The sequence below is a fragment of the Cryptotermes secundus genome, unplaced genomic scaffold (assembly GCF_002891405.2).
Source record: "Cryptotermes secundus unplaced genomic scaffold, Csec_1.0 scaffold216, whole genome shotgun sequence".
NCBI lineage: Eukaryota > Metazoa > Arthropoda > Insecta > Blattodea > Kalotermitidae > Cryptotermes > Cryptotermes secundus.
Genome location: NW_019727090.1, coordinates 46,323 through 63,665, shown reverse-complemented (window position 1 = coordinate 63,665; position 17,343 = coordinate 46,323). Strand labels below are relative to the sequence as shown.

At 36.8% G+C, this 17,343-nt stretch overlaps 1 protein-coding gene across 14 annotated transcripts in view; it reads left to right on the top strand.

Moving 5' to 3' along the window:
* Positions 1 to 17,343, top strand: part of LOC111864320 (leupaxin) — a 135,059-nt gene that overhangs the window by 114,446 nt on the left and 3,270 nt on the right. For 13 of the 14 annotated variants that reach the window (XM_023851489.2, XM_023851488.2, XM_023851490.2 and 10 more), the window contains 3 exons: positions 3,412 to 3,532; positions 6,650 to 6,791; positions 8,987 to 10,190. In XM_023851489.2, the coding sequence (XP_023707257.1) occupies positions 3,412 to 3,532; positions 6,650 to 6,791; positions 8,987 to 9,011 (288 nt within the window). In that variant the 3' untranslated portion in view covers positions 9,012 to 10,190. Of the gene's footprint in view, positions 1 to 3,411; positions 3,533 to 6,649; positions 6,792 to 8,986; positions 10,191 to 17,343 lie in introns of those variants that run through there. The other variant, XM_023851486.2, reaches the window with a different exon arrangement.

The following is a 17,343-nucleotide window of genomic DNA, read 5'->3' as shown; positions in this document are numbered from 1 at the left end:
CCCATCTAGAGCTTCTTTGGTAAGGCATTCGCTGTACAAGTTGAACAGAATTGGTGATAAACAGCATCCTTGTCGAACTCCTCTTCCAATCTATACACTTCTTGTCTCCCCTCTGTTCATTCGCACTCTAACTTTCTGATCCATGTACAATTTACTAATCAATCTTCTTTCACGCCAATCGATACCTGTTTCCTTTAGGATCTGCATTAATTTGGTCCAATTTACACAGTCAAATGCCTTCTGCCTGTCTATAAAGCAAGCACACAGTTCTTCATCTATCTCCAAAGTTCATTCTGCTATAATTCTCATCATCCCAATTGCATCCCTGGTTCCTTTTCCTCTTCTAAATCCAAACTGATCCTCTCCAAGTATATCCTCTATTTTCCTTTCAGTTCTTGGTGTAAGGATATGAATAATTTATTTGTTGCTTGATTTCTACATAACAGTATAAAAGATGCCTTATCAGTGATCATTACTAGCTTGCTACCTTCATAGTGCAAGGTCTCTCTTGAAACTGTGGTAGTTACTCAGGCAGTAAAGAGATTATCTGCTTGTGAGGCTCCTGAAGGATGGTTACCATGTTCACAAAATTCTGTCTTCAGTTCCTATGATAAGTCATGTTGATATTTGTTCTCCTATGTGTGCTTAAGCCCTCTTTGTTGCAAGTAGTCAGTACTACCCTTTTTCTTATTGATTAATTTAATGTATTGCTGTGTTTAACACTCTTGACATATATGTATGGTATGATCATAGGCATTCAGTATGAATGAATGTATAAGAGGTGGGCCATCAGGCATTCAGTATATACATGTGAATGCATAAAACAAAAGTAATTGCTTTAAATCATCAGTCTCTTTCTTAATGTGTTTGTACAGTGAAATGCACATTTAAGGCTTTCTCACATTGAATTCTTAAATTCTTTGATCCCAAGTCAGTACTCTTTATTAAGTATCTTGCATATAAGATTTTCCTTAGTTTTTTGTTAAAATTCAGGATTTGGGATAGCTCAGCATAGCAATGGGCTATGGGCTGGATGGCCCAGGTTTGATTCCTGGCAGGGTAGGTTTGTTCTCTCCACTGCATTCAGATGAATTCTGGGGCCCATTGAGCCTCCAGTCCAGTGGGTACTGGGGTGATTATTCTGTGGATAAAATGGCAGAGGCATTAAAGTGATCACTCACCTCCATTTAATGTCGAGGTCAAGAATGGTTGATCTATACGTGCAGTCTCCCATATGTCTTCATGACAGTGCTGAAGTAATTAAGCACGGTGACAACTTTTCCATATTTTATTGTTCAGATCCACTTCTTTCCAATTCCTGTGCCTTGTTTTGTGTGTGTGTGTGAGAATATGTGTAGCTATATGAACTTCTTATGAACTTTAAAATAAATAACCGTAACAAAACATGTTGCCAAAATATGAATTTGGCCTCTGTCAGTACTGTGGCACATAGACTCATTGCAAAGCAGTTATGCAACAGCTGTTGCTAAGTAATGCAAACAACGGCCATTGTAAGGCAATGGCAGGGTAGTGATCACATGGTCATCACAACAGACGTGAATGAAGCAATGGATACAGCAACAGGAATTGTGTTTTCTGCGCAGTCCATGCCGAGTTGTTATAAGGAGGACTGTTGGAGCAGTGAATTAGTTTGAGATGTGGTGTGAGTGCTGGAACATAAAATCAGTGAAGATAAGAACTGAGGCCATCTACTTTTGTCATAGACTTAAGCCCTCTAAGGCTCATCTTACATTGAATGGACAGAATATCCCCTTCCTCAGTCATGTAAACATCTCTGTGTAATCTTCGATAAGAGGATTACATGGTGACTGCATATAGAAATGACTGAAGCCAGAGACTTCAGAACATTTATTGGACTCTACTCCCTATTCAAAAGTGAGTGTTTAAATGCCAGCTTTAAAATAACACTCAATAAAACACTGATTAGATCAGCATGACTTATTCTTGCCCAGCCTGGGAATTTGTGCAGACACCTATATCTTAAAATTGCAGTACCTGCAATATGAGGTTCTCCAAACCATTGGAAATTTTCCAAGGTGCACGCTGGTCTACGATTTGTATATGGCTTTCAGCCTTGCATATGTGTACGATTATATAACAAAACTGTGCTGGCAGCAAGTAGACGTCATACAAAATCATTAGAATAAACATGTTCCTAGCATAGGACAAGGTGAAGTCAATTGTAGAAAATATAAGAGGCTTAGGTTAGGTTACTTGGCGGTGGTCAAGCTTATAACCATTAAAGTGACTAAACTGTCATTGTAGTATAAGCTAAGTGTGAGAGGTGTGATATGCTTTGCAAAGCCTGGACTGACAGAGGATTTCTATATAGTGCAAAAGCAAGAATTTTTAATAACATGCTGTATGTGTGTTATATATACTTGACAAGGCCAAGCATATTCATAAGAGAGGATGTTACATAAGGACTATAACCGCAAGGATTCAGTTGAAAAAAAATCTTTGGTCATGATCCTTGAGGGGCTTGGCACCAAAACGAACTGATTGGCGGTAAACCACCAGTTGTAAAGTAACTCTGATTCTCTGAATGAGTTAGTTGTGGGACAGTTGCCAGCTGATAAGAATGTGAGCACGGAAGTACAGGACATTGTTGGAATGTGTCACAAGCCAATGACTGGTGAAGTTGCAGCAGACTGAGAAGACTTAGTATGTGCTATAGTGAACAGCATTTTGTGTGTGAATTAGTGATAATACTATAGATACGCATATTTATGATCTGTAAGTTTTCAATGAATCCAGTTATAAAAGCAAATCCCATCTGTAGTCACTCATACATGTGACAGTGCTTTACTTGAATATATACCTGACGAGAACATATTCCACATAAACGTTACGGATATTAGTAATTTAGTATTTTATGCCATGCACAGGTTTCTTATTTTTTTATCTCTTCTTGCTTTTCTCCTTCATATGTTTGTTGTTATACCTTTTGCTTAACAGCTATTAATGCTATGGGATTAATCTTCAGTTTGATTATATTTTCAAGACATTCTGGAAGTTATCAGTATAGTAACAGGATTTTTTCTTCCCCCACTCCAATATTAATGTGTCACATTTGTTTTATTACATATTTATTTTTTATTTGTTAATTTGCACATATCCAGTTTGACATGGTTTTCTAATGTTCCAAGAATATATAGCAGGTCAGATAATACCCATATATACATATACACACATGCGCGCCTGCATGCATGTACATATGATGTGCTTTTATTTATTTTTGTAACTATTGGTCCATATTACTCATTTTAGAAATTTTGTGTTTGCAGATGTGAAAGCAGTCTTCAGGATGCATTTTCAGAATTACGTTGTTTCATATTGACTTGTTGGATTTCTGTCTAATGAGTGTCATATTTCATTTTCTATCTCCAGGATTGCCGTCAGCCATTCCATGGAGGATCATTTTTTGATCATGAAGGCTTGCCATATTGTGAAACACATTACCATGCAAAGAGAGGGTCACTATGTGCTGGATGCCATAAGCCGATCACAGGTTTGTACTTGGAACTTCTGAATGTTGTAGCCTTTATTAAATCCAGATCACTGGCAAGAAGAGATTGTTTCAGTGGAACTTGTTTGTTAACCTTTTTCATATGTGTTTCTTAAATATCATTTGCTGCACATAAGTAGATCTGAAATGTTTGTAATTTTTCAGAATTCCAGACTTTCTATCCTGGTTTACTCACTGTTAAAGAGTAGTCCAAAATTAATTTGTGGATAATCTACAGGCAGCATGTGAGGGTAGAAAGATTACATGATAATTTCTTAAAACTGAGTATGCTGTGATTTGTACGTGTGCTATGCATGGATGACTATAGGATTCCTTTGACGACCTAAAAATGGTGGCATAGAAATGACCACTGTGGAAGCAAGGACTGTATGGCAAAAGACAGAATGGGGAGGGTGTGAACACATGCAAGAGTAGCGCTTGTGTGGATATGAAGAAGGCCTCCATGTGGTAGATATGTCGGTGGATGATCATGTTGATAATGGATAGGCAATAATTTTATCTTATATGCACCACTTTTGACTCCTCTGTTAGAACTCACAATTACCAATTTCTCTTTATTTGTTGTATCTTTTGGTAAAGGTAAATTTATCCTGTTGCTTAAAGCATTATGCTGTGAAGATAAGGGGGGAGTGGAGATAATGCTCCACACATTATAAGCTTCTACACTTGATGGAGATGAGTGACCATTTTCATGTTTCCACTGCTTCACCCCCAGGAAAGGAGCCCCATTGATTTATTTAGATATTTTTGATGTAGTTCTCACCTTTCATACCCCAGTATTTCTGTGCCAAAGTCGTATTTGGTGTGAATGCATGGTTATGGAGAGCATAGACATTGGAAGTGTTCTAATCTTGTCATGGAGGTACCTGGAATGCAGCTCTCTGTCATGTGTAAGTGGTCAGAGCATTGCGTCCTGACTGCCGACACCCCTGCAGAAGGTTGTAGTAATCACCTCTTCAGGCACAGTAAAGTTATATTAGCAGTTTTCTTTATTTTGTCTGTAATGTGATCTATCTCATAAATTATATGGGTATTTGAGGAGTAGTATGAACACATCTTGGAAAGCTGATGTGTTGCTCAAGAACCTGCAGTCAGGCACTATTTAAGTGTCTTAAGTGAAATAGTTTAGATATTTATTTGCTACTTCTGTACATCACATACTGTGGCTCAAGGGCGGGTAAATTATGACCTGTGGGCCACGAGAATGTTTAATGCAGCCTATACGAGTATTCAGATGTTTTAATAATAATGATCTTTATCAAACAGATTTGGTGCCAGGGCCAATTTCCATGGGGTTGAAGCAGGTGAGGCATGATGCTAACCACTCACCTCCTCCTAATGCTGAGGTCAAGAATGTTGGAACTATGCCTCCTCTCCCCCATATATCTTAATGGCATAGTGCTTAATTAATTAAACACAAACAACTTTACCTTATTTTTATCAAATAGATTTTGATGGCAAAGCAATTTTTAGGGCTTACATTATTTACAGTACCTGCAGTTGGATATGAGAGAGTCATACGGACCCTCCGTCAGATTTAGTTTAGCACTTTTCTCCATTCCTTGAGAACACCAGTCAAGGTTGGGATAGTGTGCGAATTTTATTTTTATGTCTTTTGATATATCTGTAAATTATGCTCAGCCAGTGTGAATAATTGATAGCAATTTAATAATACTTGAATAACTTTGTGGGATTGTCGATGTTCTAAAAGACAACCACATAAATCTGTAACAATTGTATATATTAAATTGTATAAATTGAATGTACAGAATAGCTGCGAAGCTATGTGGAATGTCAAAAGTTGGCTGGCCCTGAAAAGGACAGTTTGTTCCACCGTGAGTTTGCTGGTAGAATTTGCTCCTTTGTAGTAGACCAAGTCTTTACGGCTGTTCAGCTGGTTTGTCTGGCCGGTAATGTGGTGCTGCGTGCGCCTCTAGGTACAGCTGCCTATGGTGCGGATGATGACTGAGCCGTTGTCTCGGCTTGGTTGCTGGAGAGTTGCAGCAACTACATTAGCTACCTGGTTGCAGAGCAAGGTTGCTGGAGAGTTGCAGCAACTACGTTAGTTGCCTGATCATTATTATTATTATTTTGGAGGGGGTGGGTTTCCCCATGCACTGTGACCAGTTGTTGTTCTATTATGCCTCCCCCTATAATTATTCTAGTTTCCATGCCCTTCCACTACTGGTGCTCGCTATCAGCCCTGTTATGCCAGCGAGGTCAGCCTTCTCTGGCAGTGGTCCCCAATACTTCCCCATCTACTGGAGGAATTGGAAACTACTTGGGCGGGAAACTTTGCCTAATTTTGCTCAGAGGTCTCCTAGAGACATGAGGATCTTTTACATGCCATAAATCTACAACACGGGACACACAGCTTAAAGTCCCTCCAGGAGGACTTGTTCCCTGAATTTTTTCGCCCTTAAAAATTCCACGACCTCTGCCGGGTTTGAACCCGCAGACCTTGAGTCATGAGGTGGGAACGTTACCCCTAGACTACGGAGGCCGCTTGCCTGGTCATAGAGCATGGTTGCTGGATAGCTGCAGCAGCTACGTTAGCTGTCTGGTAGCAGAGCGCGGTTGCTGGAGAGTTGCGGCAGCTATCTTTGGTGCAGTGAACAGCTCATGACTGATGACTGATTGCTCTGAACTGAATGTGATCACTGATCATTGCGAGCTTTGGGCTCCGCTTTTATACCATGCTTGCTGGGCGGAGCTTAAACTTGCAGTTGCGATTGTGAGTGCTGATTGGCTAGCGCACGTGATGATCTACAGGTGGGTTGGACATCGAGTGCTGTATAAATATGAGCATCAACAGGAATGTGATATTGACCTAGGAGTGAGTGCTGTCTGTTAGACCGGCGAAACCGCATGTTAGTATGTGGGATGTTCCCACATCTTCAAAATCACTCCATCTGGCATGTGCATAAAAGGAATCGACTCTTTGTGGTCTAGATGATGAGCAAGTTCCACAGTCTGTGTCTGTCATTGGTAGAGTTGTTATTGTTGCTCCACTGTTACCAGATTAGTGGGCAGCTGAATGAGTGATTTCCCATTAGAGCCATAGTTGTGACTGTATAACAAAATCACTGTTTGTTGCAGGTCGCTGTATCACAGCCATGTTCCGCAAGTTCCATCCTGAACATTTTGTTTGTGCCTTCTGCCTCAAGCAGTTGAACAAGGGGACTTTCAAGGAACAGAATGATAAACCATATTGTCATGCTTGCTTTGACAAGTTATTTGGGTGAGCAAAGACCATGCACTATACTGGGTTTGTGGTCTTAGGGTGTTTCATTTGTTACTAATAGCCTATATCTTTTTATGGATATCTCACAAATTAATAATAACATAAGTTTGAGAAAACATTTATCAACAGGTGGCTGCTGAACAAATCAAATACCAGAACATAATTGTATGCTGTTTTTCTTTGCATAGTAAGTGCCACATAATCTTAAAGTTTGCTTTAGAGATACTGTATGTATGTATGGGAAATTCTTAGGGAATAGCATCATTTAGTCATGTCATGTAATTATATGAAGAGATGTTCGTGAAGCTTGTGAGATAATAGAGAAACATGTTTTGTATTCTTTTAATACAGGTTCACTGATTTACTCAAGCATGAATGCATTCTTTAAGGTTGCAGTCTTCCAAGCTTTCATTGTTTTTGGTTATGCTCATTATACCCTTATATTTGCGATGAGTGGATTTGCTGCTGTGTCAGATAAATTAGTAGTATCCATATTCAGGGCTGTTACAATAATTATACTAAAAAAAAGGTAAAACTCTCCCCTGTATGAGGCGGTGGAGTCCTGTAGGGTCATGAGACGTTGAGTCTTCCATATTTTCTAGACAGTCAGCTGATAGATGGCAGTAAGGTTGTCACCCTTACATACCAGCCGCCCTTTATCCCCATTGAGATCCTGGTACTCATTTCTATTAGAGGCTGAGTCAATCCCAGGACAATGATGCATCTGGAAGAATTAGTTCAATTGAAAATTCCATTGACCTCATCGGGAATCAAGCCTGTGACTTTCCGGTGCGTAGCATAGTGCCTCAACCAATTACGCTACTGTTTGACCATAATTATATATTTCTTATATAATTGACATGTTTATGTTAAATGATACCTATGGCAGTGTCGTTTAGTAGGTGCAAGTTTAATATAGGGTAAACTCCCTATTATCTGGCATGAATGGGGAATGTGACGTGCCAGATACAGTGAAACCCAGATTCTGAGGTATGTCTAGGGAATAAGCTTTTTGTACCTTAGAAAAGGAATTTTGGAAAACAGCCTAAAATGACTGTTAACTGAGTTGCATCAATAATATGACACTGAAACTTGTTCATTTAATAAATTTAATTTTTTTTTTGTTTCTCAGAATGTGACACTAATTCATCTCTGCAAAAATTTAAGCTCTCTGTAGAGTTATGTTACTTAATGACAATAGATGCAGCACAAGACATGTTGCAATTTCATATAGTGACATAGTTGGATTCCCTTCCACCTCCTAAATAATTTTTTACTTTTTGAGGTATTATTAAATGTCGTTCATAACTTCAGAATCACTTAAAAGAAAATTATGACCCTTGAATACAACATGAAAGGAAGAAACAGTAGTCATTTCCAACTGACACAGAGAACAAACAAAGAATGGGTATACAACAGTGCTGCATTGCATGCCCTGCAAATGGTGGCCCTGAACTCTGTGAGGTGGATGACATGCAGGTTGGAACACAAATAACGAGATCAGGAACATGCATAGGAATCAAAGTTTTGTGCAGAAACTGGGGGCTAAGTCATTGATGATGCATTAAACATAGCTCTGGCTGGGTCCCTAGGAAATGTACCTTAAATGCAGGGAAAGATAAAATTTAAATCTCTTAAATTGGGTTTTACTGCATCATGCTGGTTGCATGAGAGAAACCCTTACAGTAATCCAATTTTCACCAGATTCTCACCCTTTTCTACTTTCTGCATATTTCTGGGCTTTGTTTCAAAGTTAAAACAACATTTTTTTCACTTTAATTGGTGCATGTGAGTCTTAGGCAACAGTGGATGCATGGATGAAGGATTATAGATATACTGTATCGTGAACACAGATTCATCTAGCCTTTGCTGTAATGGCAACTGTATCTGGAGTCAACAGGTAGCACTGTTAGTGGCAGCTGGAACTTATTTGCAAATTATTGTTGGTTGCATGAGAATTCTTGATGCTTGGCTACCAGATAATTGGGAGTTTATTACATTTATTTATGTGTTTTTGACAAACACCATAATGACCATTCTGTCCATATATCTGTATACTTAATATTCATGATTGGATGCCATTGCATAATTCATACATAGACTCTAAAAATTACCATTGGGTTAAGTGGCTTATGGTGCTCGTGGCCATATGTTAATATATGGGGTTATTTGGTCATTCTGTGTTCTGATAGGTGGACCAATTGGAATGCATTTTGAAACTAGGTTCCTTGCTAGGGCAGTTACACAGCTCCTGGAGGGAGGTGATCTGAAAGGTGAAAAGACAGTGTGTTTACCCATGGAATCCCAGAGGCTGGGGGAAAAACAGTGTAGACTGTGATATAAATAGGGCCATTAAATCTGCTGTCATGACTTTGCCCTGAAGATGGAAACTCGTAAGTTCTTGAAAGCATTGGTACACCAGCTGATAACAATACAATGTATAAGTCCACCCAGAAATATAAAAGCAAGTATTATATTGAGTGCTTCACATCATAGCTCATGACTGAAGTCTCAGTAATGAAAATTAACAATATACTTTGACCCTGATAATGGAGGCATTGTGTTCCTCCAAAACATTAGCTTAATTTATACTGGGCTACAGGATGATAATTCTTGAAGATAGTTCTCTTCATGATTGTATGTGAATTGTCACTTTTCAAATGTTTGTTAAGCCCAGCAAGGAGACATATATTACATTCCATAGGTTTGTAGTTTGATGCATCATTCAGAGTGGATGCTGTTATTTAAAATACACAGCGCAGTTCAGGGTGACTTTGACATGCCACAGTTTTTGTTCTCCTGTGGACCTTTAACACACTGAGTACTGATCACAAGAATTATCATGTTTTTTAGTTCAGTCAGTAGGGATTCATAATAGAAGTGTCTGTTTTCTTACATATTATTTTACTTTGTAGAATTTTAATCTTATGTTCAAATGTCTGAAATAATTCTGTTGAAATGTGATGGTATAATGTCTTAACAGTGGTTGATATACTTTCACACAGAAAATATTTGGCATGTAGTGGATTAAGAAGAATTTAATGAAATGACATGGTTTTCCTCTGTTCCTTCATGCACATGCTGAGATAATACCAAAATTGTGCTACAACCTCTTTCTTACACATCCTTTCCAGTTCATTATTTTCTAATCACCATATCATTTGTAGGATTTGAGATTCTCACAGCGGTGGTTGTGAAGAGTTCTATCATTTGGGATATAATACCATGTAATTCATTGAAAGTCAACCAGCATTTTGAGGAACACATTACCTTTATATTCAGAGTCAAAGAATGTGTCAAGCAAGAATCCAGCATGAAGTAGGTAGCAAGCAGAGCAGAACAGAGCAGATCTTGCTGCCTACTTCATACTGGTTTCTTCCTTGGCTTATTCTTTGACCCTGAAGATGGAGGTGACATGTTCCTCTGAAAAGTGGGTTGACTTTCAGCTGACTACTTGATATTGTATCTCAGAAAACAGAACTCTTCATCATAACATTGGATGCCATTGATGGTGTTTTGTTAAACCATTCATAAATGAATAATGCAACATGCTGTCCTTTATGAATTCCTGTAAAAGCAGCCACAAATTTATGTGTGAATACGGACACATGGAAGAATGATTTCTCATCATAAAGGTGTCATTGTTGTTTTCATTGGTCAACCATGTCATAACTTTAACTCCTATCTTTTATAAAATGCTTTCGTATGGGTATCCGCTTGTGAAAAAGGTTACCCAGTTTCTCACACTGGGACTTGCCCAGTCCACTATCTTAATCTGCCATATCCTCTCCACACCCAGTCATGTTATATCCAGAGTCTGTTTCAGTTAAAGGACTTTATCATAGCAGAATTTTCATGCAGTGTACCTACAGAGCCTGAAATGATAATTTGGCCCATCTATAACATCTGGAGATATTAAAGGGACATATTATGCAAAAGAACATTGAGAAAAATTGGTTGAAAAACTCTTCTTTGGATAATTTTAGAGATTAAGAAGTTATAATAAACTTTAAAGATTAATGTTAAACAGTTTAGAAGCAACTACATATAACAGTAAAAATAATAATAGTTAAAAACATCTATTTTATGGCATATGGGAAAATGTAAACATGAGCATGTCATGTCAGTGTGAATTGAATCTTTGTGGTCATTACAATTGGATTAAATATCTGAACTGCTACTCTAGAGGTAGCCCCAATCCCATAAACAGGTGTACACACAGGGCCTTCCATGAAGTTTGCATGAAGTTACACACAACAGAACATGACTATAAATTGAATTAGACATAACGTGCTATACACACGATTACTGTGCTGAGGGTTATTTTTCCATAAAAATGGAAGTTTTGGAAGAAGATTGTGGTTTTACACAATTCGAAGACTTATTTCTATAAGATACTGAAACATAACAAAAACAGGAAAGTTAATACAAGAGCAAGGATTAAGAGAATGGATAGAAAATTATCATGTAACAATGAACCACATGAATAAAAGTAGAACAGTAAAAAGGGCTTACTGTTTTCCAAGTTTAAGTCATAAGTCACATCAGAACAAACACACTATTTTTTCAGAGTAATCTTACAGTAATATTTTCTGTGGCAGTGATTTATTTTGGGGGTTCTAATTCTTTGGAATCCTATTAGCAAGCATCATGTTTGCCCATCTACTGCTTCAGCTGTGAATGCCAATATTACAGATTCTCAATAGACTGATTTTCAAGAAACCTGGCATGAACTTCATGGCACAGGATACCTTCCCTTCTTGATGTCATCTGATTTAATATGATTGATTGTACCAATGTGGCTGTCATGTGAACTTTTGAGGTGGGAGCAGGGAATAGAGTTTTGTCAAGTATGCTGCTTTTATTACAGTACTTAAGAAAGTGGAAAATATTATGGTGGTTGCACAAACTTTTGTGCAGAGTTCTTAACCGACAATTATAACTTGACCTCAAAAATTTGTATGGTGACATGTTAAAAAACATCTGCTGATGGTACAAGTGATTTTAAAATTTACTGTGTATAATCTTTGAGAACCTTAAAATGCACTAGCTAATGGCAGGTGTGTATAATACTTGTTACAATCATTGCATGCAGAAGATCATGAAGGTATAGTACAGTCTTAGTGATCGTGGAATCTCTCCAACATTTTTTTAGGTGTAGTTTGTTTTCAGTAATTAAAATCAGTTAAAGATATCTGATGGTACACTTGGCTTATTTGCTGTGTTGATCACAGTTATTTTATAAGGTTAAATTCATAGAAAATATTACTGAAGGTAATTGTACTGTCATAACTATGAATATTTCCTCCACTGGTGTGTAACTCCCTTACCGTTTATTCCCATGAAAGTGCAGCTAGGTGATGACTCCCTCATATCTCTGGTAATAGATTCCTGCAGAGTAAATGGCAGAATGATCAGAAAAGAAATTTTGGTGAACTTCTATTTGTGTTGTGTATTAGTTTTCTCTATGATGTATCTATGTGTTTCATAGAAAATAGTTTAAGTTATCAAGCTTCAGTAACATTATATGCTTATTCATAAGTTAGCCAAGACAGGCCATTATTGTAAGCCAATCATAAGATAAGCCATAATATTTAAAGTCTTACTTAATGGCCTACCAAAATTTTCGTCATGCCTCATTTGTTGGAGCAGTGGATGTTATATAATCATGTGGTAACATATTGTTGATGAGGAAGAACTAATATAATTCATATATTTAAAGTACTTTGTCATCTTGTGAATCAGTGGTTCACACATATGGCCAAGACTAGTTTTCTGTTCCTGCAGGTGGAAATATAACTAGACAGTAGGCTTAATATCACATTTGTTCTTTTATATTTCATTTCCTCGTTCAGTAAGTGTAACTGCAGAAGTTGTGTGTAACACATTGAGTCACTCTTTAACAAACTGTATCTGCCTGCGAGAGGAGTTTCAGTCTTATTGTACAGTTAGCATTAAGATTCCAGTTTTTGATGAAGTTTTATGGAGCAAATTTTATAAAATGGTTGTTTTTTTCCTTGGGAACAATATTTGGTTTCCATTGTTTTCAGTGTTATTAATGTTATTAATTTAATATTACATCTTTAAAAAATCAGGCCAGATATAGAAGATTAATGTAATCCCAATATTTTTATGGCTTTAACATATCTGTTGTGTGGAGTTGTATATACCCATAAAACTAGATCTAACAATCCATAATTCTCCATGTATAAAGAAACAATGCTAGACAAAGGGGAGTGATGTTAACTTTACGTTTCACCTTAAGCTGTTAACTGCTAAATAAGAATTCAGTTTGAAAAGAAAGAAACTCAAAGTGAAAAGTTTGTTTCATCATCAGTTTTACATTTTAATTTATGTATTATTATTATTTTTTGTACTGATGACATAGGCACACTTGGACTCACTTTTGTTGATAATGCAGCATTATTGTTTATATCTCTCACATGCAGAAGTTGTCATTACATGTAAAACATAGAGAATAAACTACTGAAAAGATAATAGGTATAAGAATTTGCGTTCTGGTCTACCATTATTTATAGGTGTATGACATTTTGCAGTGTTTAACAAAAGGTGTTGGTTAACAGTCTAGTAATGTATCAAGTGTGACAAGATGAAAGTTTAGGGCGTATCCACTGAAACCTACCCAAATTCAGTGATAATTTGATGATATATTAAAATTTAATATGCAAGAGGTGTTAACAGTCCAGTAATGCATAAAGTGTGATAACGACATGCGAATTTAGGGTGTATTCGTTGAAACCTACCTCACTTCAGTAATAATTTGATGATTATTAAAATTTAATTTGCGTGTGTTTGTGCTGCCATTCATTTATGCTACTTTAATGCACAAAAACTACAAAATATATATGCACAGGATTAATGCAAATGAAATATATGCTTTTAAGGCACTGCTTTTAAAACAACTTATCCTGAGAAAAATTCTGATGCTTGTGTTATAGTGAGCAGCATGATTTCATTTAAGAAGACATTGTGCAAGGTACTGTTAACAGAATAGAGTTCTTGGAAGAAGGGTTGGTTATAGAAGCCCTAAACCATGGCCCATAGATCTCCAGATCCAACTCCTAATAACAGTTTTCTGTGAGATGTGGTTAAAGATCATTTATGTAGTCTATATTTACCAGATGAATATAGTAACCTAAAACATAGCATTAATGAGGGCATTATATTATTTGAACAAGGAAACTTGCAGTAAGTTTGAGACAATTTGTTGTATCATTTTGGTTGTTGCCAGAATTATGAACATAGCTAATATTGATGATTTGTTGGAATTACTTTTGTTGTTATAGGTAATTGTTTCCATTGATACTAATATAACTTTTGTAAGACTATGTTCAGAATAAATGTTTAAAAGTGTATAATTAATTTGTAGTAAATCTGTAAGGTCATGAAATGTACAGAATAACCATACCTCAACAAGGTTGTCCTAATTCCTGACCAAAAATGAAAGCATTGCCTTGAAGACTGAAATGAGGAAGGTCCCTTAATTAGATAACACAAAGTGAAATTTGTTTGCAGAGTGCTATAAGAAATTACGTTGCCATGAAAGTCACAGTGTATTAGCCAGTGCCAAATATGTCCAATTAATCGATTATGTATTGTGCTTATGTTGCATTATTGTGTTAACACAAGTTGGAGGGAGGGAAGGAATAATTTTAAAGTGATACTTTGGATACTAAAAAATTGTCCATGGAATATGGGCTTTGTGCTTAATTAAAATACCAATATATTTTTTCATCATTTCATAAATATGCAGTAAAACGTAACTAGTCAATTTGGTCTTTGTTCTGTGTCATTGTGGCAAGTATATCAAGGTGGATACATTTGTACCAAATCATTCCCCATTGTTTTGGCCAAGCACAGGCGAGTGCATTGTATTGTGTGTATTTTGGATGTTCTGCGCCTGAAGTGAACAAGGAACAGCTGGATTTTGATGTAATATTGTGTTCATAGATGTTCACTAACTAAAACTTAGGGGGAAAGTATGTGTTTTTATGTTATTTGACAATTAGGACAGGTATTCAAAGATCTAACAAAGCTTTTTTGTTTGTTTTATTAAATATATTCCAAATCAAAACTGTTTTAGATGTGTTATTTTTTTTAAAGTCAGTCATATGCATTTGTTTTGTCATGATTAGGTGCATCAGATTTGTTTGCTGGTTAATTATATTTTTTTATGTTAATCGTGGTTTTCTGAATTAGAAAATGTCCATTTTTGTCCATCGTGTATGGATGTTTTGCTCAGAGTAATGGGGTATGTTTGTGACATTAATATATTCTCTTATTTATATATGATCTTGTGTGTCAAAATTCTGTTGTACTTCTATATTAAGGTGTGGACCACTAGGTATACAGATTTATCTGCAGTATTCATGTGATTGGTTGTTTTCTATCATACTGGCTTATGTCCTTGAAAGTTAGAAGGTGGCAGACCATGAGGATATTTTATTTGCTCTGCCATTTTTCTGTGCATTTTTACTTGTGTTTCTGAAAGTATTTTGAGGAAATGGCAACATGTGTCATTATACAAGTATATAGTAGCTTTATTGTAAGAAACATTATAGAATTTTTCATCAAAGTACATATTATACATACTTCAAGATGTAAGTCAGGGACCAAAACAAAGCATGGACACACGGAGTTTGTTGGACTTGTGTTGACTCATTGAGACAGTCTAAATAAGGCAAGAAAAAGATGCTCTTTGGTATTCCTATGGCAACCAACCATTGATATTCCAGTTTCATAATGTGGGCTAATTAGATGATGGCGCTAGGTTTCTCATGCTGGGTGACAAAACAGTGTATACCCACATGCGGGGTTAAAGTGTCTCAGTAGTGTTTTAGAATTGTCAGTGAGGGAATCTTGCAATGTAACTGTAAGTTACTGTTCTCCCATTCCATCACTGCCTGCTGGGTCTAGTGTACAGAAACCCTCAACTCAACTGGAGTAAAATACGAGGGGGTACCCAAAAGAAACCGAACTTATTTATTCAAATTTTAAGCACAAACCTTCAATCCCCTTCACAGTATTCTCCACTTACACTAGTACACTTGTTTAGTCTTTTATTCCATTTTTCAAAACATTGTCTAAATTCATCTTTTGAGATGCTTGACAGCGCCTCCGTCGTTTTTTCCTTCACCTCAGGAACATCAGCAAAACGCTTTCCTTTCATGTCTCTTTTTCATTTGAGGAAACAAAAAAAAGTTTTGATCATTTCGGGACTCCTTCTTTCAAAGCACAGCATGCTTCCACGCGACCTTGCTTTTGTTCAGCAGTGAGCAGTCGTGGCACAAATTTCGCAGCCAACCTTTTCATTCCCAAATCTTCTGTCAAGATTCGCTGAACTGAGCTCCAAGTCACTCCCGACAGCTCCACAATTTCTTCAATGGTCCGTCGTCGATCTTCCTTGATTCCTTGATGATTTCACAATTTTTTTCAACATTTTCATGTGTTCGGGCCGTGGAAGGACGACCAGAACGAGGTTTGTCGTCAATTGACATTTCACCATTTTTGAAACGGGAAAACCACTCAAACACTTGAGTTTTCCCCATAGCATCGTCCTTGTACACCGTTTTTAACATTTCAAGAGTTTCTGTTCCACTTTTCCCGAGCAAAAAGCAGAATTTCACCGCCGCACGCTGTTCACGAAAATCAGCCATTGCAAGAACGACGATCACACAAAACAGTTGTCACTATAAACTCTGCCGAAACTAGTCCTTACCTTCTGAAGCAACGGTAGTCGGCTTATCGACTCAGGAATGTTAGCTCTATGCACTCATAGTGGCAAAACGCGGTACTACTAAAGCTCTGCCCACAAAAATATTAGTTTCGGTTTCTTTTGGGTACCCCATCGTATACTATTTTTAACCACACTGCTCAATCAGCACTGTCACTGTACTTGAAAATGGAGATAACATTTTCTTTTTAAATCATTATTTTCATGATACCAGAAAATCATGTTTCTTCAGGTTTTAACAAAAACAGTCCATGTTATAAAAATATATTTAAAATATTTCTCTCATAATTCTTTAACTTTTATCAAACTATTTTGTATGTTGATTTGTGGGGATGAGTAAATACAAAGGGGTTTTGAGAATGAAGTGTTAAGAAGAGTATTTGAATCTAGGTGAGAAAGCAAAATGGAGAAATATGTAGGAACTATGCTACCGTCAACACAACAAATATTTCAGTATTACTTTTAGATCTTTATTTACTGCGACATGTTTCAGTCATACATGACCATCATCAGGCAGGAATACATATAGTTATTGAAATGCCGATACGGATCCTTATCAGTGCAACACGTCATATTAAATATTAACATAAAAACTTTGCCTCAGATTACTGTATAGTTAAAATAGCAAACACTTCATTGGTTGCATCCTATTGTGTGTCTCAGACAATACATAATGTGTAGGAACTATTCTGCTGTCAACAAAACATTTGCTATTTGCTATTTTAACTATACATTAATCTGAGGCAAAGTTTTTATGGTAATATTTAATATGATGTATTGCACCGATAAGGATCC